The sequence below is a fragment of the Scyliorhinus torazame genome, chromosome 4 (genome assembly GCF_047496885.1).
Source record: "Scyliorhinus torazame isolate Kashiwa2021f chromosome 4, sScyTor2.1, whole genome shotgun sequence".
Classification (NCBI taxonomy): Eukaryota; Metazoa; Chordata; class Chondrichthyes; order Carcharhiniformes; family Scyliorhinidae; genus Scyliorhinus; species Scyliorhinus torazame.
The window spans coordinates 340,367,851-340,394,166 of record NC_092710.1 but is presented as its reverse complement, the minus strand read 5'-3'; the positions used below and the strand labels follow the sequence as shown (position 1 = coordinate 340,394,166).

The 26,316-nt window shown below is 48.9% G+C and overlaps 1 protein-coding gene across 2 annotated transcripts in view; it reads right to left on the bottom strand.

Moving 5' to 3' along the window:
- Positions 1–13,665: 13,665 nt before the first annotated feature.
- The window catches only part of yipf3 (Yip1 domain family, member 3), a 41,810-nt gene continuing 29,159 nt past the window's right edge, over positions 13,666–26,316 (bottom strand). The window contains exons 8-10 of one of the 2 annotated variants that reach the window (XM_072500268.1): positions 16,423–16,546; positions 15,367–15,401; positions 13,666–14,962 (exon numbers count right to left, since the gene is read on the bottom strand). In XM_072500268.1, the coding sequence (XP_072356369.1) occupies positions 14,921–14,962; positions 15,367–15,401; positions 16,423–16,546 (201 nt within the window). In that variant the 3' untranslated portion in view covers positions 13,666–14,920. The remainder of the gene's footprint in view (positions 14,963–15,366; positions 15,402–16,422; positions 16,547–26,316) is intronic. The other variant, XM_072500267.1, reaches the window with a different exon arrangement.

The following is a 26,316-nucleotide window of genomic DNA, read 5'->3' as shown; positions in this document are numbered from 1 at the left end:
CTTACCAATGACCGAAGTCAGGCTAACCGGCCTATAATTTGTAGTCTTCTGCCTCCCTTCCTTCTTAAACAGCGGTGTTACATTAGCCACTTTCCAGTCCTCTGGGACCCTTCCTGCCTCCAGTGATTCCTGAATGATCACCACCAATGCCTCCACAATCTCCTCAGCTATCTCTTTTAGGACCCTGGGGTGTAGTCCATCCGGTCCAGGTGATTTATCCACATTCAGACCTTTCAGTTTCCCCAGAACCTTCTCCTTAGTAATGCTTACTGCACTCACCTCTGCCCCCTGGTTCTCCTGGAGCTCTGGCATCCCACTGGTGTCTTCCACTGTGAAGACTGATGCAAAGTACCAATTCAGTTCATCTGCCATTTCTTTGTTTCCTATTATTACTTCTCCAGCCACGTTTTCCAGTGGTCCAATGTCTATTTTTGCCTCTCTTACCTTTTATATATTGAAAAGAACTTCCTATCTTCCTTTAGATTATTAGCTAGCTTGCACTCATACTCCATCTTCCCCCCCCTTATTGCTTTTTTAGTTGTCCTCTGCTCACTTTTAAAGGCTTCCCACTAATACTCGCCACTTTGTATGCATTTTCTTTAGCGTTTATGCTGACCTTGACATCCCTTGTCAGCCATGGATGCCTTGTCCTCCCCTTAGCATGTTTCCTCCTTATTGGGTTGAATTTTTGTTGTGCCTCCCGAATAACCCCGAAAAACTCCTGCCATTGCTGTACCACTGTCTTCCCTGCTGGGCTCCTTTTCCAATCAACTCTGGCCAGCTCCTCCCTCATGTCTTTGTAGTTACCCTTATTTAATTGTAATACCATTACATCTGATTGCAGCTTCTTCCTCTCAAACTGCAGGGTAAATTCTGTCATATTGTGGTCACTGTTCCCTAATGGTTCCTTCACCTTAAGTTCCCGAATCAAGCCTGTTTCATTACACATCACCAAATACAAAATTGCCTGTTCCCTAGTAGGCTCTGTCACAAACTGCTCCAAAAAAAAACATCTCTTAAGACATTCCACAAATTCCATTTCTTGGGATTCACTACCAACCTGATTTTCCCAGTCCACCTGCATATTACATGATTATTGTAATATTGCCTTTTTTACATGCCTTTTCTATCTCCTGATTAATTTTCTGCCCCACATCCTGACTACTGCTCGGGGGACTGTACATAATTTCCATCAGGGTCTTTTTACCTTTGCAATTCCTCAACTCTACCCACAGAGAATCTATGCCTTCAGATCCTATATTGCTTCTTGCTATTGATTTAATTCCATACTAACAATGCAACCCCCGACCCTTTGCCCATCCGCCTGTCCTTTCGATAGGACATATATCTTTGGATATTTAGATCCCAGCCCTGATCCCCTTGCAGCCACGTCACTGTGATGCCCACAACATCGTACCGACCAATTTCAATGTGCGCAACAAGCTCATTTAGCTTGTTCCGCATACTGCGCGTATTTAGGTACAACGCCCTCAATCCTGCCTTGGCCACCTCCCTTTTCACTCTCCTCAGTCACTGTACCCTGTACTGTGGCCCTTTTTGATTTTTGACTATGGCTTCTCTGCTTTACACTTTCCCCCTTACTGCTTTTTGTTTCTGGCCCCGTTTTACTTCCCTCCGACTTTCTGCATCGGTTCCCATCCCCCTGCCACATTAGTTCAAATCATGACAGTGTCAATAGAAGCGACCACCACCGCACAGTCCTTGTGGAGACATAGTCCTGTCTTCACTCTCTATCGTGTTGTGTGGCACTACCACCATGCTAAATGGGATAGACTTCAAACAGATCGAGCAACTCAAGACTGGGCATCCATGGCCCCTTAATTGTCAAAAATAAACAATTGCGTGCTCTAAATTTATGAAAAAAAATAATAAAACACTCCACTTGCCTGGAAGAGTGCAGCTCCAACAACACTCAAGAAGCTCAATGCCGGGCAGCACGGTGGTGCAGTGGGTTAGCCCTGCTGCCTCACGGCACCGAGGTCCCAGGTTCAATCCTGGCTCTGGGGCACTGTCCGTGTGGAGTTTGCACATTCTCCCCGTGTTTGCATGGGTTTTGCCCCCACAACCCAAAGATGTGCAGGGTAGGTGGATTGGCCACGCTAAATTGCCCGTTAATTGGAAAAAAAATGAATTGGGTACTCTAAATTTATATATAAAAAAGCTCAATGCCATCCAGGACAAAGCAGCCCGCTTGTTGCTCCCCCTTCCACATTCGACTCCTCCACCACTTATGAACACTGGCAGCCGTGTGTACCATCTACAAGATGCACTGCAGTAACTCACCAAGGTTCCTTAGACAGCACCTTCCAAACCACGACCACTACTATCCAGAAGGACAAGAGCAGCAGATATCTGGGAACCCCCATATTTGGAGGTTCCCCTCCAAGTCACTCACCATCCTGACTTGGAAATATATCGCCGTTCCTTCACTGTCGCTGAGTCAAAATCCTGGAACTCCCTCCCTCACAGCACTGAGCATGTACCTATACCTCAGGGACTGCAGCGGTTCAAGGAGGCAGCTCACCATCATCTTCTGAAGGGCAACTAGGAATGGGCAATAAATGCTGGTCTAGCCAGCAACACCCACCTTCCACAAAATGAATTTAAAAAACAATTTCTTCAGACCCATGACCAGGCATTTTGAGTTGCACGAATGAGAAAGGCTATGCAACTCATCGTTGTACAGAATTTACAATTCACCCACACGGACCCTTCCAGTGTTTTTCCTCTAACCTACCCAGACAAGCTTTCCCAGTATTGCACAGAATGCATTTGTTTTTGTATTAGTGTTTAATTTGTTAAAAGGGATTCACATGCAAGACGTTACTTTACATTTCTCTTTCAAAAATAGCCACCTTGAAGTGCTATCAAAAGCTCTCATATTTCTAACTTTTCCTCGCTCTGAAGGGAAGTCATCGACCGGAAACATCAGGATTTGTCACCCCCTCCCCCTTCCGCAGGACTGGAAGATCCCGCTGGCAGCAATGGCTGAAAAATCCCGCCCATTTACTCTGTTCCTCTCTCCAGACTTGTTGCAAGATCTGCTGCCTATTTCCATTTTTAAAATCCATGTCTCCTTGGCTGAAAGTCTCAGTGAAACTGAAATTCTCTTTCCTAATAACTCATCTATTTAAAAAGTAACTTCCGGCTTGGGTGACTGTGTGGAGTCTGCACTTTTTCCCCCGTGTGTGAGTGGGTTTCCTCCGGGTGCTCCGATTTCCTCCTCCCACAGTCCAAAGATGTGCAGGTTAGGTGGATTGGCCATGCTAAATTGCCCTTAGTGTCCAGAAAGGTTTGTTGTGTTATGCTGCTTCGGATAACACAGGCTGCTACTTGATGCAGTCTTAACTCTGAAATGAGTTCAACATGTTTATTGAACTATTAACACAGTTCTCAAATTAGTTCAACTCTCTGCTGATCTAACTGAAGTAACTCAGTCGAACTGTACCAGCTTGCTCTGAGCCACGTGCTGGGGTGTGATGCTGCAGATCAACCCTGTCTGACTCTCTAGATGTCTGTCTGTGGAAAGAGGCAGGGTGTGAGTGCCTCATTCCTTTTATAGTGTTTATGTCATGCCACCTCTGAGTGTCCTGACTGCCCATTGGTTGTGTCCTATTCTGAGTGTTCATTGGTTGCATGTTTGCATATCATGACAAGGTTAGGTGGGGTTACTGGGATAGGGTGGAGTTGTGGGCTTTAGGTGGTGTAGCGATCTAAGGTGACCACCTGCAAAGGACCATGGGAATTATGGCCAACCCAGGACTCAGACAGATACAGAGCCTATGTGTATCTGAAACACAGGTAACCAGGCCTGATCAAAACCCCCCTCCTTGGCATTTTAATGGCCCATTTTCCCAGGACAATAGAACTCCAATAAAGCAACCGGTACAGCCACAGACTGATCGGCGCCACTCCCCTTACTCAGAAAGCCCAACTGCCAAGGTCAATGACTGCTAAGGACCCGCCCAGCTACTAAGACACCCGCCCCCTTTATTGGCCAAAATCAAAGACAGTGATCAGAGCCCTGTCGAACTATTGGGTCCAAGGTTATGGTTGGTCCCAAAGAGCGCGAAATCCCAGAGGGATAAAAGAGGACACAGCCATGTGTTCTGTCTCTTTTGGATCCGGTCTGTGCCAGCCCAATTGGTGCAGGAACAGCCAGCCAAGTTCAAGACCAGCGATCGCTACTTTACGGATGAGCCCAGCAGAGACAGAGCCACTTTCTTCGAACCAGCCAAGTGAAATGGCCTTTATCCATTTGCACAGTGCCGGTCGGCCTGAAGTTAAGTATAGGTTATTGTAGCTGATAGGTGTAGTTTAACTCATAGTAGATATTGTGTTTGCAAGTCGAGATAACTCGTGTAAATAAACCATCTTTTGAACTAACTAACTGGTTGTGTGGTCATTTGATCGATGCAAGGGAAGGCTTGTGGTTCACCAACATTAATAGAGCAACATTATTGGCGGACTCTGATGGGACTCGATTAGAAGTGACTTTGTCACTCCGAGAGAACCCACAAACTTGGAATCCAATTGCGAGAAAGAGAAAGAACCACAAGTGCAAGTCCCATATCGACCAAATAACCGAATTTCGGAAGTGTGTACTAACCTGCATGCGTACCTAACAGGAAGACTAAGGTAAACTCGTTAGAATCATGTACAACTATTGAGGGATTGTGAGCTGGAAAATAGCTTATGCCATACCCGCTGTTCAAATCGCCGCCTTATTCCCCTGTCCCAAATTAAAAGTAGAGCAAGAGATAAGAGAAGCAATGGCCACTAAAGCAATGGAAAGATTGATTAATCCACAGGAACCCGAGCTCGCAGTGACCAACAGAGCAGAGCAATGCCCCATATGGGAGGAAGAGCTAAGGAAATACTTAAAGGGGAAAGGATGGCCCCTTTGGTCGAATTTTTGCGCTAATGCTGAGTCAGGTCCAGGAAAGATAGGACAAATTTGGTGGGAGAATCTAAGCAAGGTCCACAAGAAAAATGTTGGGAATGTCAGAAAGCCGACGGCAATAGTGTCCTGTTTGGCACAGTTGCGAGACACAGAGGAGGTCGTGAAGACGCTCCGTAGGCAGTTAATTGAGAAGGAAGAAAAGAACAAGGGAAACAGTAACGAAAGCGAGAAGATAATTGAGCAACTCCGGGAACAGTTAGCAGCTAAGGATAAGGAAATGGGCGATGTAAAACGCGCACATCAATCTTGTCTAGTTCACCTTAGTAGCTTCCAGACCCAGAACGATAAAGCCTACCAAGGTACACAGCGCGCAGTCCTAGTAAGAGAGGAAACAGAACAACAGGTCGCTCCAGCTAACTAGCAAATGCGCAGATTTAAAAGCAGCTTTGAGAGCGCTCCACAACTCCACTAAGGAACAGAGGCAGAGTACCTTTGACCATGCTAAATGCCGACAGAAGAAGTTACAGTCGCTACTCTGTGCAGAATGGCTTCAGGTACACTTTCGGGCAGGATTTAGATGAGGAAGATGCTCCCGATTGACAAGAGTTAAACAAAAGCGGCCAAAGATACGTAGAGGATACGGGAAATCAAAATCGAGCCCCTCACGCCCCAAAAAGAAAAGTACCCGCACCACTGACTGTACGGGCAGCACACACCCCTCACTCACAATTCGACCCCCATGAATCCGTTTACCACACAACGCAAGTCATCGGATCAGGATGAGCCGGATATCGTTTACACCACCCCACTATCCATAACCCAATTAAGAGAAGCTTGCACAAAAAATTAGTCCATTCCAGCCCACCGCAGGCCCGACACAAAATTACTCTTCTGATTCGAGGGTATGATACCCAATGTCAGTTAAAGGCACACCTTTGTCAAGAAACACATCACTGTTCTCCCAGTCTTTATTTTTTTTAAATTTAGAGTACCCAATTCATTTTTTCCAATTAAGGTGCAATTTAGCATGGCCAATCCACCCAACCAGCACATCTTTGGGTTGTGGGGGCGAAACCCACGCAAACACGGGGAGAACGTGCAAACTTCACACAGACAGTGACCCAGAGCCAGGATCGAACCTTGGACCTCGGTGCAGTGAGGTAACAGGACTAACCCACTGCGCCAGCGTGCTGCCTCTCCCAGTCTTTATGACAAGTTTCCACACGACTACAAACTCTTACCGTCCAATCAGATCATCCAGGTCGGGAGTAACAGCACTGATCCCCGCCCTACCCGAGGACCCCAAATGCATCCGGTCAGTTAAGCTCGGGTAGTGGCGTAACGGCACTAACCCCCGCCCTACACGGAGATTTCACACATTCTTATCCTGCAGCGGCCCACACGCACTTCATGTTCCCTTCACTTCATGCGCTCTGGAATGGTTCTCTACACTGTCTTTGGCAGGCCTTAGTTTCACCTTCTCTACTCTCCCTTTGGTTGTGGTATAAAGAATGCATTTTGCCACATTCCGTACGCTCACCACTTCTTTCCTTTACTTTCCACGACCCCCTGGTCGCTCTCCACCTGCTATTTACACATATGACACTATTGGTTGCTATACACGCTGCTACACGCGAACTACCTCTGAACCCTGGGACGAAACTCTATAGAACTGGCTGCCCTGAAATTCGGCTGGTTAAGATAAGCCTCAACTATCACTGGTTGCAAGTAAAGAAAAGATTGGTCGAAAAAATTGTCCACCCACTCCCCGCATCGACCACAAGCTGCGAGAGTCTCTGTACTTTAAAAATTTGCATTTCTTGTCTCTCCAAAATGGTATTTTGAAAAAAAAATGAGGGAGTCACACATGGTGACAATCATAACACGTAATTGGAGTAAGGAGAGAAAGACTAATAAAACGAGATATTAACCAAAGATAATAACAGATACTATGCTTGCATCCACAGGATTACACGGAAAACAAAACACAGGATGAAGCAAGGACTGCTGACATGCATTTGGATCATCGCTGGACTTCTGCAACTACGCGCGCAACGGACTGCTTTAACAAACCCCGCACCAGCCCCGAACACTACCACACAGCAGGCCACCACCAGCCCGGACACTACACCACACGTAAAGACAGACATCGAAACCCCCACTTGGTGCGAAAACATTGCCAAATGGAACCCCCTTTCATACATAGTAATTGCAATAATCTGCAGTGTCATTCAGACACTCCGACTCCGTAAATGGCGAGCAAAAGCCTCCCGCTCCCCGATATATACAGTCCGATCCCCCTTCTTTGGAATTCAACAAAAATAAACTCATGTACCAATCGCTGCTAAGAATAAACCATGTACCTCTTTAACTTTATTAGAATTAAGTAGAAATGTGATGCTGCGGTTTTAAATTTTGTACTGTATATATGTTCTTTGATATTCACCAGCAGCATGAGAGTAGCTTAGAGAGCGTTAGCTAGAGATCAACTGTGCGGATAAATTAAATGTTTTATCGTGACCTAAATTATAGTGACCGTTAGAGATGAATTAATTTATGAATGTATTAATTGAATATTAAATAAATGTCCCAAACTATAAGATAGAGTAGAACCTTGCCTTGACCAAGGGTGACCGGTCCACCAAGGATGAACAGGGATCGATAATGTGATCCACCACGCTTCGCCTTCAGGATCAAGAGGATGGAATGTAGCCATCTAAGATGGCCATCTGCAAAGGACATGGGAGTTATGGCCAACCCAGGACTCAGACAGATACAGAGCCTATGTGTAGCTGAACCACAGGTAACCAGGCCTGATCAAAACCCCCGCTAGTTTGCATTTTAATGGCCCATTTTCCCAGGACAATAGAACTCCAATAAAGCAACCGGTACAGCCACAGAGTGATCACTCCCTTTACTCAGAAAGCCCAACTGCCAAGGTCAATGACCACTGAGGACCCGCCCCCTTTATTGGCCTAAATTGAAGACAGTGATCAGAGCCCTGTCGAACTATTGGGTCCAAGGTTAAGGACCGCCCCAAAGAGCGCAAAATCCCAGAGGGATAAAAGAGAGGACAGCCATGTGTTCTGTCTCTTTTGGATCCGGCCTGTGCCAACCCAATCGTAGCAGGAAAAGCCAGCCAAGTTCAAGACCAGCGATCGCTACTTTACGGATGAGCCCAGCAGAGACAGAGCCACTTTCTTCGAACCAGCCAAGTGAAATCCAAATAAAGGCCTTATCCATTTGCACAGTGCCAGTCGCCCTGAAGTTAAGTATAGGTTATTGTAGCTGACAGGTGTCGTCTAACTCGTAGTGGATATTGTGTTTGCATGTCGAGCTAACTCTTGTGTATGTAAATAAACCATCTTTTGAACCAACTAACTGGTTGTGTGGTCATTTGATCGATATAAGGGAAGGCTTGGGGTTCACCAACATTATTAATAGAGCAACAGCAGCTCTTTCCAAGGGCTGGTAAAGACTCGATGAGCCAAGAGGCCTCTTTCTGCACTGTAAATTCCATGAACTCTGGAGCATGTCCGTCCTTTTTGAAGCTGGTGGCCAAAACTAGACACCAGTGCACAATAAAATCGGAGCACGACTTCCGGTTGCGGCGATGACCAGCTAAGCCGCACGTTTCGGCACCTCCCGTTTCAACGGACTTTTGGGCTCTTACCGGGAGCCCCAACGGAACTTTTTTGCGGCCAAACCCAGTGTGAGGTGACAAAGGAAGGAGTCCCCCCAGGTGTGGATGGAAAGGAGCGACAGTAGTGGCCGGATTGCGGAGGATCCTTTGGAGCAGCGGCAGAGATGAGAAGGGAGAAACAAGATGGCGGCCGAGGGAGCCCAGATGGTATGGGGCCCGGAACAGCAGGAGTTCCTCCGACGATGTGTGGAGGACCTCAAGAAAGAGGTGCTGGCGCCGATGTTACTGGCAATCGAGGGACTAAAGGAAACACAAAAGGTCCAGGCGATGGAGCTCTGTGGAGTGAAGGCAAAGGCAGCCGAGAACGAAGACGAGATACAGGGCCTGGTGGTAAAAACGGAGACGCACGAGGCACTACACAAGAGGTGCATAGAAAGGCTGGAAGCCCTGGAGAACAGCTCGAGGAGGAAGAACCTACGGATTTTAGGTCTCCCCGAAGGAACAGAGGGAGCGGATGCTGGGGCATATGTGAGTAAGATGCTCCATACTCTAATGGGAGCTGAGGCCCCAACGGGCCCTCTGGAAGTGGAGGGAGCGTACCGGGTCCTCGTGAGAAGACCAAAGGCAGGGGAAACACCAAGAGCAATAGTGGTGAAGTTCCATCGCTACAGGGACAGGGAGACGGTCCTGAACTGGGCTAAGAAGACACGGAGTAGCAAGTGGGAGAACGCGGTGATACGCGTGTATCAAAACTGGAGTGCGGAGGTGGCGAGAAGGAGGGAGAGTTTCAACCGGGCCAAGGCGGTGCTCCATAGGAAGAAAGTCAAGTTTGGGATGCTGCAGCCGGCGAGATTGTGGGTCACATCAGGGCAAACACCACTACTTCGAGACGGCGGAGGAGGCATGGACATTCATTCAGGAAGAGAAATTGGACTAGACTTGAGAAATTGATGCCCGGAGAGGGGTAGCGAGGTAGTGGCACAGAAATATAAAGTGGGGAGAGGGGAGGGCTAATGTATAATAATGTTGGACGGGGAATTTTTTTTTTCTCCCCCCGATGTGGGGGACATGAAGAAATGTGGGCACCGGTGGAAAAGGGGACAGGGAAGGGGAATGAGGGAACTGGCCCATTAGGGGCGGGGCCGAGAGGAAGGCGCGGGTATTTTCCCGCGCTATGGAAACTATGGCGGCAACAAAGGGCGCAGGAAGGAAGGGAGCCTCACACGCAGGGAGCTCAAAGAGTGAACGGGGGAAGCTGAGGTCAGCCAGAGTTAGCTGACTTCCGGAATCAATATGGGGGGGACTAATCAAGCTAGAGGGGGATCGGGGAGGGGGGGGGACGACGACTAACTGGGTTGCTGCTGCTGAGAGTAAGGGGGAGCTGATACGAGACGAGGTGGTCGGGACAGGAGGGCGCCGTCTGGGGGACAGACGGGTGCGTGAGACCTGGGTAAGGAGATGGTTTAAAAAAGGGGATGGCTAGTCGACGAGGGGGGGGGGGCGGGGTAAATGGCCCCCCAACCCGGCTGATCACGTGGAATGTGAGAGGTTTAAATGGGACGATTAAGAGGGCAAGGGTGTTTGCGCACTTAGAGACTGAAGGCGGACGTAGTTATGCTCCAGGAGACGCACCTGAAGTTGGCGGATCAGGTTAGACTAAGGAAAGGATGAGTGGGACAGGTATTCCACTCAGGGTTGGATGCGAAAAACAGAGGGGTGGCAATACTCGTGGGGAAACGTGTATCGTTCGAGGCTAAGACCATAGTGGTGGATAGTGGGGGCAGGTATGTGATGGTGAGTGGCAGATTGCAGGGTGAGGCGGTTGTGCTGGTGAACGTATATGCCCCGAATTGGGATGACGCGGGATTCATGAAGCGAATGCTGGGACGTATCCCGGACCTGGTTAATGGGGGGGGGGGGGGACTTTAACACAGTGCTTGACCGGTCCAGATCCAGGACCGGGAGAAGGCCGGCAGCGGCCACGGTGCTTAAGGGATTCATGGAGCAAATGGGGGGAGTAGATCCGTGGAGATTTGCCAGACCGATGGGTAAAGAGTTTCCCTTTTTCTCCCACGTCCACAAGGCATACTCCCGGATAGACTTTTTTGTTTTGGGAAGGGCACTGATCCCGAGGGTGGCAGGAACGGAGTACTCGGCTATAGCCGTGTCAGATCACGCCCCGCATTGGGTGGATCTGGAACTGGGAGAGGAAAGGGAGCAGCGCCCACTCTGGCGATTAGACATGGGACTACTGGCGGACGAGGGGGTATGCGGAAGGGTGAGGGGATGTATCGAAAGATACCTGGAGGTCAATGACGATGGGAAGGTCCAAGTGGGAGTAGTATGGGAAGCGCTGAAGGCGGTGGTTAGAGGAGAGCTGATTTCCATCAGGGCCCACAAGGGGAAACAAGAGGGTAAAGAAAGAGAGAGATTAGTAGGGGAAATTTTGAGGGTGGATAGGAAGTATGCGGAGGCCCCAGGCGAAGGGCTATACAGGGAAAGACGAAGATTACAGACGGAGTTTGACCTGCTGACCACGGGAAAGGCAGAGACAGTGGAGGAAGGCACAGGGGATGCAAGATGAATATGGGGAAAAAGCGAGCCGGCTGCTGGCCCAACAACTTCGGAAGAGGGGGGTGGCGAGAGAGATTGGAGGAGTTAGGGACAAAACGGGAAAGATGGAGCAGAGAGCAGGGAAAGTGAACGAGGTGTTCAAGACATTCTATGAGAGGCTGTACAAGTCCCAACCCCCGGAGGGGAAAGAGGGAATGATACACTTTTTGGACCAGCTAGAGTTCCCGAGGGTGGAGGGGCAGGAGGTGGCAGGTCTGGGGCGCAGATTGAGGTGGATGAGGTGATCAAAGGAGTTGGGAACATGCAAGCAGGGAAGGCCCCAGGACCAGATGGGTTCCCGGTGGAATTTTATAGGAAGTATATGGACCTGTTGGCCCCGCTTTTGGCGAGAACCTTTAATGAGGCTAAGGAAAGGGGGACATTACCCCCGACAATGTCGGAGGCGACGATATTGCTAATTCTGAAACGAGACAAAGACCCGCTGCAGTGCGGGTCATACAGGCCCATCTCCCTCCTAAACGTAGACACCAAACTGCTGGCCAAAGTGATGGCGACAAGGATAGAGGATTGTGTCCCAGGGGTGGTACATGACGACCAGACAGGGTTTGTTAAGGGGAGACAATTGAATGCCAATGTACGAAGGTTGCTGGGGGTGATGATGATGCCCCCACCGGAGGGGGAGGCAGAGATAGTGGTGGCGATGGATGCAGAGAAGGCATTCGATAGGGTGGAGTGGGACTATTTGTGGGAGGTGAAGAGATTTGGGTTCGGGGAGGGGTTCATTAGATGGGTTAGACTCTTGTACGCGGCCCCGGTGGCAAGCGTCGTTACAAACAGGCAAAGATCGGGATACTTTCAACTACACAGGGGTACAAGACAAGGGTGCCCCCTGTCCCCGTTACTGTTCGCGTTGGCAATTGAACCATTGGCCATAGCGCTAAGGGACTCTAAGAAGTGGAGGGGGGTGCTTAGAGGGGGAGAGGAACATCGAGTATCACTATATGCAGACGATTTGCTGCTATATGTGGCGGACCCGGTAGAGGGGATGCCAGAGGTAATGCAGATACTCAGGGAGTTTGGAGAGTTCTCGGGATACAAATTAAATATGGGAAAGAGCGAACTTTTTGTGATGCACCCCGGGGAACAGGGCAGGGGGATAGATGCTCTGCCGCTGAGGAGAGTAGCAAGGAATTTTCGATACCTGGGGATACAGGTGGCCAGGAACTGGGGAACCCTACATAAACTTAACCTGACGCGATTGGTAGAGCAGATGGAGGAGGACTTTAAGAGGTGGGATATGGTGCCCCTGTCATTGGCGGGCAGAGTACAGGCGGTTAAAATGGTGGTCCTCCCGAGGTTTCTTTTCGTGTTTCAGTGCCTCCCCAACCTGATTACAAAGGCCTTCTTCAAAAAAATAGACAGGAGCATTATGAGCTTTGTGTGGGCGGGAAAGACCCCGAGGGTAAAGAGGGGGTTCCTGCAGCGCAGTAGGGGAGACAATTGAATGCCAATGTACGAAGGTTGCATATATAAAACAAAAGGACATTAACTGCCAGGTTGTGTTAAAAGGGATTCACAATTAACAAAGGCAATTAATTCTATCAAACTGAAGAAATTCTGGAGAAACATTATTCAATCACCTAGTTTAAGGACCAGTTCTATGGTCATCTCAAATGAAGAATAAATCAATGGCGCTTCTCTTTCTCTCATTACATATCATAGAATTACTCACTTGGCTAATGTTTTCACCCAAAAATCATGTTCCCTCCTATCACCCAGTATCGATTCAGTGCAAAAGCTCAAGGTGCATGGAGTGTTGGGATACACAGCAGTAAAATTCCACTTCAGTTCAAACTTCTCAACTTTTCAATTCAATTCTTGTCTTGTAACAATTTTAATTGTTAAGATGTTCCAAATACCCACTCCTCCCTTCCATTTCCCACCTAATGATGGGTATCATTACAAGATAGATACAGCAATGGGGGAAGCAGTGCAAACAGGCAGAGAACAAGAGCAGCAAAGCAGGAACATGGGGCAGAGAGATCTATAATCAGCAAAGGGCACAAAGGTGGGAGGGACTCACACCAGCAATGGGTAAGTGGGGACACAAGTACAAAGATATTGCAGGGTCACCCATAGCCCCAGTTCAGAAGGTGCGATCTACCGGCTATTACGTCAATGGGATATTCTGGTCCCACGCCGGCGCATGGGTTTCCCGGAGCCGAGGGGTGCAGTCACCGGGGAATCCCTTGAGAACGGCGGTAAATTTAACTTCGCTGGAGGGCCGCCTCTTGTCGACGAAAAACATGTGACAGGTTGATCGGTACATCCTGTCCAGAGTATCATATTTCAAACTAATGTTATGTTCTAAAATTGATACTGCTGATTTTCTAGACCAGAGCAGCCACAGCTGAATACGCAGCAATTTAAATTGTGCCAATTTTTACATTGTGAAGGAGTTTGGCATCAGTCATTTGCTTGCCCAAAGCTTACTGTACAATTTAGACTAGAAACATTACACAAGTAGGAAAAAGACGTGAATTTATACAGAACTTTTCATGATCTCAGCATATCCCAAAGGTATTTACATTGAATGAAGTGCTTTTGTTGTAATGTGAGAAACATAGCAACCGATTTGCGCAGTCATAAAACAGTAAAGAAAGAAATCATGTAATGCGTGGTTTGGTTGAGGGATAACTATTGGTTATGACACTAGAAGAACTTCCCTCCTTCAAAATAGTGACGAGGGAACCTTTTACATCCACCCGAGGGGGAAATTGGGGCCTCTGTTTAACCTATCACCTGAAAGACAAAGTTAGAGAAGAACAGTCCAAAAACAAGTAATAACATGTAGCAACAATATAACTGTTGTTATATCCAGCAAACAGCTTTAAACAAATTGATGATAATTTGTACCAATTCCCTTCATTCCAAATTTTCTCCACTCTCCCTAAGACTCCCTAATGAATGGTTTATTTACCCTAGCAGTTTTCCGGTATGCATGAACCTTACAGACTGTCAGCAAGCCAACAAACTCTGATGCCAACATGGCTTCTGTCCTGATCGGTGTCCAATACAGGTACCAGGTAGCAGACAGGAGAGAGCGCCTCAAGACACTTCTCCCTCCCTAGCCCAGGGGTGCTGAACATAATTGTCGTACTGCTGCCGAGGTCAACTAATAATCGAGCTCGGAGACATAGTCTTCACCCGCTAATGCAGAGGAATTGGGTTATGTTTCAGGGGTGCGGTGCATTTAATTATGTTTTTGGGGTGGAGGAATTAAGTTTTGTTCTTTTTTTAAACTGAATGCCTGAATAAAAAGGTGCCGAACGCGATTTACAGTCAGTCATGAACTGTACAGTAACCCATTCAAGCAATAAGAAAACACAAATAAATACAATCAGGTCTTAAACATACACACACAGATATATATATAATATATAACTTTAAAAAGTACAGCTCAATTATGTACAGATTGTGTTATCAGTTAAGATGCTGGGATAGAACTGAAAGCCACCCCAATGCCCACACCACCACAATGAAATAGTTTATCTAAAGACTAGACTGCCGTTAAAGCAGCATTCAAGAGTACGAGCCTTTCCTCGTGATACACTACACCCAGCCTGGTCCACACACAATGTCTCCATGAAGAACTGAGGCAAGGAAGAAATAATAATCAAAAATAATTTAGAGTCAGCGCATCTGCAGACTGGCTCCAATTGACTTGACCGTGCTGTTCAGCAAAGTGATGGAAAGTTCTGCTATGTCCCGAGGAAATCTCACTGGCCCAGCATTAGGTCCTTCCAAGGTATCGAGGATACCTGTTGAAAAAGAGGCACATAAATTTGAAGTGTTTTATACGTGGGCATCACTTAAAAGTCATCAATGTAATATAAATGCAGTGACAATTAATCTTAAATCTGTATTGGAGTTAAGTACTATAATTTAATTACAACAAGCACAGCACTAAGAATAGAAGGAAAAGTAGGACAACTACTTCCAAAGATCACCCAGTGAATTAGTCAGTAAGGCGACTTGCACAAATGAATCAAAGTATGAAGATCCTAAAGTTCAGCCCTGGACTACACTGAAATGAGCTAATCTCAGAAAGTCAGCAGTTTGGGGTGCTGCAATTATAACGTTTGTACACTCAGTTCAGACACACACAAGCATGCAAGCACAAACAGAGCAACCATTAGAGCAAGTGACTGGATAGCAACGCTACCTGTGCAGCCAAATCCCAGCAGAGAACACGAGCACCTGTGGAATCAAATCACAGCACAAATTTGCCTTCAAGGCAGGACAGCAAAGGGGGAAAACCAAAGCTTTGGCATGAGGAGGCGGCGGTGAGAGTGGAAATTGCATACGAACAAACACATTCTTGAAACTGTTTTAGTTTTTACTTTTTCTTCTAACTGTGATGCCACTGCATAATTACAGCTGTAATGTCAACTGGCAACCAACTCTCATTTTGAGTATTGCAGCAGGTGCCAAGAGATGTGTAAACCATGTTAATTCATCCTCTCACTTTCCAGTCTGGGGTAAGGCAATAACAATCTCAATGAAAGCAAAGGGCTTGGTCTTTACATGCAAAGCAGGACAGAAGCAGACTACAACACCCAGTAAAAATCTAGAATCTCCATGTCTTGACAACAGTCAGTCACTGTAAATCAGTGGCCTCTTATGAGGAAAGGCTGAGGGACTTGAGGCTGTTTTCGTTAGAGAGAAGGTTAAGAGGTGACTTAATTGAGGCATACAAGATGATCAGAGGATTGGATAGGGTGGACAGTGAGAGCCTTTTTCCTCGGATGGTGATGTCTAGCACGAGGGGACATAGCTTTAAATTGAGGGGAGATAGATATAGGACAGATGTCAGAGGTAGGTTCTTTACTCAGAGGGTAGTAAGGGCGTGGAACGCCTTACCTGCAACAGTAGTGGACTCGCCAACACTAAGGGCATTCAAATGGTCATTGGATAGACATATGGACGATAAGGGAATAGTGTAGATGGGCTTTAGAGTGGTTTCACAGGTCGGCGCAACATCGAGGGCCGAAGGGCCTGTACTGCGCTGTAATGTTCTATGTTCCAAATAGGTCCCAGCTTCCCAACTGCCACAAAGAATTCCTGATTGGTCTGCAACCAATTTGGTATAAATGACATTCCAGGCCGACTCAAACTCATTTTACCTCAGAGACTGGCTGACACAGACAGGACTGGATAAGATCAAACTCAGTGCATTAACACAGCAGAATTAAGCCCATTTTGAGGAATTTTCCTGTACCTTCTACAATCCTGTGGTAAGCAAAGTGCAAGTACAGCAGAAAGACCATGTGCAGGGCAGCAAGCACCCCACAGATAGCGAGCCGCTGAGTTTGTCCGATCGTACGGGAGAGCATCACAGCGACCTGTGAAGGAGAGATTCAGAGTCCAGTGCAAGGAAGTCATTAGCATGTATTCATTTCCATTGGCAATTCTAAATAGAAATAAATAAAATAACTTTCCTTCTACATCTAGCCACTTCTGACACACAAAGGTTAGCTTTGGCTCCCATTTGCTCAGAGTAAACGTACAACAAATGGTGCAATATGAGCCACAACAAACCTTTCAGGCTCATTTGATGATCTGGACAGGGATCCCTCTTCATTTCAATACGTTTCAGCAAATAAAATTACTTTTATCCCTTCTTTGTTACTCCAGTGTGTTTTTATATATTAGAGAATAGGCCACTCGTCAAATAGGTCCTTGCTGACATTCATGCTTCTCATGAGTCACCTCATACCCCTCTTAATCCAACCCTATCATAACCCTCTCTATCTCATATACTTACTTAGTTTTACCACAGAAGTAATTAACAGAGAGTATTGCATTTAAAAATTTAAAAAAATTTTTTTTTTTTTTTTTTTTTTTTAAAGAGTATCCAATTATTTTTTCCAATTAAGGGGCAATTTAACGTGGCTAATCCACTTAACCTGCACATCTTTGGGTTGCGGGGGTGAGACCCACGCAGACACGGGGAAAATGTGCAAACTCCACACGGACAGTGACCCAGGGCTGGGCTAGAGCCTGGATCCTGAGCACCGTAGGCAACAGTGCTAACCATTGCGCCACTGAATACTGCATTCTAACCACTCTCTCAAGAAGTTTCTTCTAAACTCCTTATTAGATATATTTGTTACTGAGGACTTCCGGGTGCGGCGATGACCAGCTGAGTCGCACGTTTCGGCAGCTCCCTGTGAAACGGACTTTTGGGCTCTTGATAGGAGCCCCAACGGCAATTTTGACGGCTAAAAACACTGTGCGGTAAACCAGAAGGGAATCCCCCCTGGATACGGATGGAAAAAGGAGGAGAGAGTGGCCAGATTGCAGTGGATCCTTTAGAACAGCAGCAAGGAAGGCAAGCAAAAACCAAGATGGCGTCGGAAGGTGGCAGTTTAACATGGGGCCCTGAACAACAAGAGTTCTTGAAATGCTGTGTGGAAGAGATCAAAAAGGAAATTAAGAAAGAGCTGTTGGCCCCGATACTACAGGCGATCGAAGGGCTAAAGGAGGAACAAAAGACCCAGGAGCGGGAGCTTCGGGTCGTGAAGGCAAAGGCAGCCGAGAATGAGGACATCAGAAACGATGTGTGGAAAGGTTGGAGGCACTGGAAAACAACGCAAGGAGGAACAACCTGAGGATTCTTGGTCTTCCTGAAGGTGTGGAGGGAGCGGACGTCGGGGCATATGTGAGCACGATGCTGCACTCGTTAATGGGAGCGGAGGCCCCGGTGGGTCCGTTGGAGGTGGAGGGAGCATACCGAGTGATGGCGCGAGGACCGAGAGCAGGAGAAATTCCCAGAGCCATAGTGGTGAGATTCCTCCGTTTTAAGGATAGAGAAATGGTCCTTAGATGGGCGAAGAAAACTCGGAGCAGTAAATGGGAGAACGCGGTGATCCGCGTTTATCAAGACTGGAGTGCGGAGGTGGCGAGAAGGAGGGCGAGCTTTAATCGGGCCAAGGCGGTGCTTCATAAAAAGAAGATAAAATTTGGAATGCTGCAACCGGCAAGACTGTGGGTCACATATCGAGGGAGGCACCACTACTTTGAGACGGCGGATGAAGCGTGGACTTTTATTGTGGAAGAAAAACTGGAATGAGCGGGTTATTAAAAAGAACGTTCGAACAAAGTGGTGGGGCGAATGTGGGGGGCAAAGAGGGGTTTTATGTACTAATCCTGCGATGTGGTAACTTTTCTCTCTCCCACAGGTGGTGATGGGGGGAGGAGGGGAGGTGGAGGAGATGGGGCGTTGGCCATTAGGGGCGGGGCCAAGGGAGAAGCGCGGGCTTGGTTCCCGCGCTATGATAATCATGGCGGGAATAGAGAAGCAGGAAGGAGGGGGCGTCGCACGGTGCGAGCCGAGGTCACGGGGGGAAGCCGAGGTCAGCCAGAGTTTGCTGACTTCTGGGAGCAACATGGGGGGAGTAATTACGCTAGCGGGGGATCTAGCGGGGGGGGGGGGGTGGGAGGGGGGAATTACTGGGTTGCTGCTGCTGGGGAGAGGGGGGAGCTGGTATGGGAGAGGATGGGCGGGGGGGCACCGCCTGGGGGAGATACAGCTGCGTGGGAACCGGGTGAGGAGCTGGAAAAAGGCGATGGCTAATCGACAAGGGGGGGGGGGGGGGGGGGGGGTAGGAAGCCCCCCAACTCGGCTGATCACGTGGAACGTGAGAGGGCTGAACGGGCCGATAAAGAGGGCACGGGTACTCGCACACCTTAAGAAACTTAAGGCAGATGTGGTTATGTTACAGGAAACGCACCTGAAACTGATAGACCAGGTTAGGCTACGCAAAGGATGGGTGGGGCAGGTGTTCCATTCGGGGCTAGATGCGAAAAACAGGGGGGTGGCTATATTAGTGGGGAAGCGGGTAATGTTCGAGGCAAAGACTATAGTGGCGGATAACGGGGGCAGATACGTGATGGTGAGTGGCAAACTACAGGGGGAGACGGTGGTTTTGGTAAACGTATATGCCCCGAACTGGGATGATGCCAATTTTATGAGGCGGATGCTAGGACGCATTCCGGACCTAGAGATGGGAAAGCTGATAATGGGGGGAGATTTTAATACGGTGTTGGAACCAGGGCTGGATAGGTCGAAGTCCAGGACTGGAAGGAGGCCGGCAGCAGCCAAGGTGCTTAAAGATTTTATGGAGCAGATGGGAGGTGTAGACCCGTGGAGATTTAACAGACCTAGGAGTAAGGAGTTCTCGTTTTTCTCCTATGTCCATAAAGTCTACTCGCGAATAGACTTTTTTGTGCTGGGTAGGGCATTGATCCCGAAGGTGAGGGGAACGGAGTATACGGCTATAGCCATTTCGGATCACGCTCCACACTGGGTGGACTTGGAGATAGGGGAGGAAACAGGAGGGCGCCCACCCTGGAGAATGGACATGGGACTAATGGCAGATGAGGGGGTGTGTCTAAGGGTGAGGGGGTGCATTGAAAAGTACTTGGAACTCAATGATAATGGGGAGGTCCAGGTGGGAGTGGTCTGGGAGGCGTTGAAGGCGGTGGTTAGAGGGGAGCTGATATCAATAAGGGCACATAAAGGGAAGCAGGAGAGTAAGGAACGGGAGCGGTTGCTGCAAGAACTTTTGAGGGTGGACAGACAATATGCGGAAGCACCGGAGGAGGGACTGTACAGGGAAAGGCAAAGGCTACATGTAGAATTTGACTTGCTGACTACAGGCACTGCAGAGGCACAATGGAGGAAGGCACAGGGTGTACAGTACGAATATGGGGAGAAGGCGAGCAGGTTGCTGGCACACCAATTGAGGAAAAGGGGAGCAGCGAGGGAAATAGGGGGAGTGAGGGATGAGGAAGGAGAGATGGAGCGGGGAGCGGAGAGAGTGAATGGAGTGTTCAAGACATTTTATAAAAAATTATATGAAGCTCAACCCCCGGATGGGAGGGAGAGAATGATGGGCTTCTTGGATCGGCTGGAATTTCCCAAGGTGGAAGAGCAGGAAAGGGTGGGACTGGGAGCACAGATCGAGGTAGAAGAAGTGGTGAAAGGAATTAGGAGCATGCAGGCGGGAAAGGCCCCGGGACCGGATGGATTCCCAGTCGAATTCTATAGAAAATATGTGGACTTGCTCGCCCCGGTACTGACGAGGACCTTTAATGAGGCAAAGGAAAGGGGACAACTGCCCCCGACTATGTCTGAAGCAACGATATCGCTTCTCTTAAAGAAGGAAAAGGACCCGCTACAATGCGGGTCCTATAGACCTATTTCCCTCCTAAATGTAGATGCCAAGGTCCTGGCCAAGGTAATGGCAATGAGAATAGAGGAATGTGTCCCGGGGGTGGTCCACGAGGACCAAACTGGGTTTGTGAAGGGGAGACAGCTGAACACGAATATACGGAGGTTGTTAGGGGTAATGATGATGGCCCCACCAGAGGGAGAAACGGAGATAGTAGTGGCGATGGATGCCGAGAAAGCATTTGATAGAGTGGAGTGGGATTATTTGTGGGAGGTGTTGAGGAGATTTGGTTTTGGAGAGGGGTATGTTAGATGGGTGCAGCTGTTGTATAGGGCCCCAGTGGCGAGCGTGGTCACGAATGGACGGGGATCTGCATATTTTCGGCTCCATAGAGGGACAAGGCAGGGATGCCCTCTGTCCCCATTATTGTTTGCACTGGCGATTGAGCCTCTGGCGATAGCGTTGAGGGGTTCCAAGAAGTGGAGGGGAGTACTTAGGGGAGGAGAAGAGCACCGGGTATCTTTGTATGCGGACGATTTGCTACTATACGTGGCGGACCCGGCGGAGGGGATGCCAGAAATAATGCGGATACTTGGGGAGTTTGGGGATTTTTCAGGGTATAAATTGAACATGGGGAAAAGTGAGTTGTTTGTGGTGCATCCAGGGGAGCAGAGTAGAGAAATAGAGGACCTACCGTTGAGGAAGGTAACAAGGGACTTTCGTTACCTGGGGATCCAGATAGCTAAGAATTGGGGCACATTGCATAGGTTAAATTTAACGCGGTTGGTGGAACAGATGGAGGAGGATTTCAAGAGATGGGATATGGTATCCCTGTCAATGGCAGGGAGGGTGCAGGCGGTTAAGATGGTGGTCCTCCCGAGATTCCTCTTTGTGTTTCAGTGCCTCCCGGTGGTGATCACGAAGGCTTTTTTTTAAAAGGATTGAAAAGAGCATCATGGGTTTTGTGTGGGCCGGGAAGACCCCGAGAGTGAGCAAGGGATTCTTACAGCGTAGCAGGGATAGGGGGGGGCTGGCACTACCGAGCCTAAGTGAGTATTATTGGGCCGCTAATATTTCAATGGTGAGTAAGTGGATGGGAGAGCAGGAGGGAGCAGCGTGGAAGAGATTAGAGAGGGCGTCCTGTAGGGGGACTAGCCTACAGGCTATGGTGACAGCCCCATTGCCGTTCTCACCGAGGAACTACACCACAAGCCCGGTGGTGGTGGCTACACTGAAGATTTGGGGACAGTGGAGACGGCATAGGGGAAAGACTGGAGCCTTGGGGGGGTCCCCGATAAGAAACAACCATAGGTTTGCCCCGGGGGAATGGATGGGGGATATGGAATGTGGCAAAGAGCAGGAATAACGCAACTGAAAGATCTGTTTGTGGATGGGAAGTTCGCGAGTCTGGGAGCGCTGACCGAGAAATATGGGTTGCCCCAAGGGAATGCATTCAGGTATATGCAACTGAGGGCTTTTGCGAGGCAACAGGTGAGGGAATTCCCGCAGCTCCCGACACAAGAGGTGCAGGACAGAGTGATCTCAAAGACATGGGTGGGGGATGGTAAGGTGTCAGATATATATAGGGAAATGAGGGACGAAGGGGAGACTATGGTAGATGAACTAAAAGGGAAATGGGAAGAAGAGCTGGGGGAGGAGATCGAGGAGGGGCTGTGGGCAGATGCCCTAAGCAGGGTAAACTCGTCGTCCTCGTGTGCCAGGCTAAGCCTGATTCAGTTTAAGGTATTACACAGGGCACATATGACTGGAGCACGGCTCAGTAAATCTTTTGGGGTGGAGGATAGGTGTGCGAGGTGCTCGAGAAGCCCAGCGAATCATACCCATATGTTTTGGTCATGCCCGGCACTACAGGGGTTTTGGATGGGGGTGACAAAGGTGCTTTCAAAAGTAGTAGGAGTCCGGGTCGAACCAAGCTGGGGGTTGGCTATATTTGGGGTTGCACAAGAGCCGGGAGTGCAGGAGGCGAGAGAGGCCGATGTTTTGGCCTTTCCGTCCCTAGTAGCCCGGCGCAGGATATTGCTAATGTGGAAAGAAGCCAAGCCCCCGGGGGTGGAGACCTTGATAAATGACATGGCGGGGTTTATAAAGCTAGAGCGGATTAAGTTCGTCCTAAGGGGGTCAGCTCAAGGGTTCACCAGGCGGTGGCAACAGTTCGTCGAATACCTCGCAGAAAGATAGACGGAATGGGAAAAAGAAGGCAGCAGCAGCAGCCCAGGATCGGGGGGGGGGGGGGGGGGGGGGGGGGGAGGAGGAACCAGAAGGACTCTCAGGGTTGTTAATATATACTGTATAGTATGTATAGGTCGTTGCTACAGATAATTATATATTGGACTGTTAAATTATATTTTTGGAGAGTGTTACTTGTGATAAGGCAGTTGCCAATTAGGGTTAGTTTTCATTTTTGTTATTTATTATTTATTCATTTTTTGTTTATAAAATAGGTCATTGTTATTTGTGTTGTTATAATATTGTGTAAAGGATGCACAATGTACTGTGTTGGTTGACCAAAAATTTTCAATAAAATATTTAATTAAAAAAAAAGATATATTTGTTACTGGGGGCAGCACGGTGGAGCAGTGGGTTAGCACTGCTTTCTCACGGCGCCTGGGTTCGATCCCGGGTCACTGTCCGTGTGCAGTTTTCACATTCTCCCTGCGTCAGCGAGGGTCTCATCCCCCCAACCCAAAAAGATGTGCAGGGTAGGCCAATTGGCCTCATAATTGGAAAAAAAAAAGAACTGGGCACTCTAAATTTATTATATTTGTAAACCACCTTCTATTTATGACCACTAGTTGTGGGAATGTCTTTGCTACATTTACCCTGCTGAACCCCTTCATAATTTTAGAGAATTATTTTGGGTCACCCCTCAGCCTTCTGTTCTCTACAGAAAAGAGCCCCAAACTATTCAATCTTTTAGGACAGCTATAATCTCCTAATTCTGGTATCAATCCTTATAATCCTTTTTTGTTTTCCTTTATTTTATTTTATTTTTTTAAAAAATGCATTTTATTCAAACTTGTGTCAAAGTAGTTACAGCAAATCAACACCCCGGGAAACATTCTTCCCAACAATCACCTAGACAGTTTGTACAGATTTTTCTCCTTTTTCACCCCCCCCCCTCCCATCACCCACCCCCCCACGGCGAACATCCCCTCAAACACGGTCACAAACATCCCCCACCTTTTCTCAAACTCCCCTGCTGAGCCCCTTAAACTCATACTTTATCTTCTCTAATCGTAGGAAGTCGTTCAGGTCACCCAACCATGTTGCTACCCACGGCGGCGATGCCGACCGCCACTCCAGCAAAATTCGCCGCCGTGCAATCAGAGAAGCGAAGGCCACGACATCGGCCTTCCTCCTCTCCGTGAGCTCCGGCTTCTCCGAAACCCCAAATATCGCCACCAAAGGGTCCGGCTCCACCTCCTCCACTATCCTGGCTAAGTCAGCGAACACCCCTGCCCAGAATCTTCCCAATTTTTCACAACCCCAAAACATGTGCAAGTGATTCGCTGGCCCCCGCCCACACCTCTCACACTCATCTGTTACCCCCTGAAAGAACCCACTCATTCTCGCCCGAGTCATATGCGCCCTGTGCACCACCTTAAACTGTATCAGGTTCATCCTTGCACAAGAGGTCCCGTTTACCCTTTGCAGTGCCTCACTCCATATTCCCCAATTGATCTCCATTCCCAACTCCGCTTCCCATTTCTCCTTGATCTTCACCGCCCGCTCGCCTCCCTGCTCCCCCAGCCACTTATATATATCCCCAATTCTTCCCTCCCCTTCCACATCCGGAAGCAGCAGTCGCTCCAGCAGGGTGTATCCCGGCAATCTCGGGAACCCCTTCCAGACCTTTCGTGCAAAGTCCCTAACCTGTAGATACCTGAACTCGACAGCTCTACCCTCTCCCTTAGCTCCTCCACACTGGCGAACCCTTCCTCCAAATACAAATCCCTCACCTTGACCAACCCCACTTCCCTCCACCTCCTGTATACACTATCCACCCCCCCCCCCCGGTTCAAACCCATGATTCCCACACAACGGCGTCTGCACCGACATCTCTTCCACCCTAAAATGCCTCCTCAGCTGATTCCATATGTTCACCATGGACTGCATCACTGGGCTCCCTGAATACCTACTCGGAGCCATTGGCAATGCTGCCGTCACCATAGCCCTCAAACTAGACCCCTTACAAGATTCCTCCTCCATACTAACCCACTCTACCCCTTCTCCTTCCCACCACTGCCACACCTTGTCCACATTCGCCGCTCAATAATAATGAAGCAAGTTTGGCAACGCCAACTGCCTCTGCCTCTGTAGCAGGGTCCTCCCCACCCTCGGCACCTTCCCTGCCCATACAAAGTCAGAGATGATTGTGTCCACTTTCCGAAAAAAGGTCTTTGGTATAAAGATCGGGAGAAACCTGCCCAACAGGCCCATAATCCTTTGCATACTCTCCAACGGATCTGAAACATACAGCAAGAGGTCATCGGCATAGAGCGACACCCGATGCTCCCTCTGTCCCCTCATTATCCCCTGCCACTCTGCGACCCCCTGAGAGCCATCGTCAATGGCTCTATGGCCAGCGCAAACAGCAGCGGTGACAGCGGGCACCCCTGCCTCGTACCTGTGTAAGTCAAAGCTTCGTGAGATCATATCATTCGTCCTCAGCCTCGCTCTTGGCACCACATACAGCAACCGCACCCATGCCACAAATCTCGGCCCAAACCCAAACCTTCCCAAAACCTCGAACAAGTACCGCCACTCCACCCGATCAAATGCCTTCTCCGCATCCATGGACACCACCACCTCTGGTACTAGAACCCCGACGGATTCATCGCCACATTCAACAGCCGTCTCATGTTACTCGCGAGCTGCCTGCCCTTCGCAAAGTCTGTTTGATCTCCTGCAACCACCCCTGGGACACAATCCTCCATTCTCCCCGCAACAACTTAGCCAATACTTTCACATCCGTGTTCAATAGTGATGTGGGCCTAAACGACCCACATTCCCCCGGATCCTTCCCTTTTTTCGGAATTAGTGTGATTACTGCCTGCTTTATCGTCTCCGGCAGCTACCCCTTCTCCAGCGCTTCATTAAACACCTCTAACAGGTGTGCTGCCAGGTCTGCCGCAAATACCGTATAAAATTCTGCCGGGTACCCATCCGGCCCAAGAGGCCTTCCCTGACTTCATACCCCGATACTATCCAGCACCTCCCTCAGCCCCAGGGGCTCCTCGAACACCTGCCTCTTTGCTTCCTCCACCTGGGGCAATTCCAGCTCATCCAGAAACCGCCCCATGTCCCCCTCCTCTCCTGGGTCTGCCGCATAAAGTCCCTGGTAATACTCCCTAAATGCCTAATTTCTCTTCCCTGGCTCTGACACCACATCCCCAGCCCGGGTCGTCAATATTTCCCTGGACGCAGCCTGCCTCCGCAGCGGGTGCACCAGCATGCGGCTCGACTTCTCCCCATACTCGTATTGCACCCCTCTTGCCCTACGCACTTGTCCTACCGCCCTCCCTGTTGTCAGCCTGTCAAACTGCCCCTGAAATTCTTTCCTCCTCGCCAATCCCTCCATGGGCACTCTCGAATATTCCCTGTCCACCTCCACTATCTCGCTCACTAGACGGTCATGTTCCGCCCTCCTTTCCTTATTCGCACGAACCGTAAATGAGAATTTCTCCCCGGACCACTGCATTCAGTGATTCCCAAAAAATGGCCGCCGACACCTCCCCATTCTGATTGAACTCCGCATATTCCCTAATCGCCAACTGCACCTTATCACAAAAACCTCCGTCCGCCAACAACCCTGAGTCAAACCTCCACCCCGGCCTCTTGCTCTCGTCCCGTACTGAACCGAATATCCATCCAGTGGGGTGCATGGTCCGAGATAACTATCCCCGCATACTCTG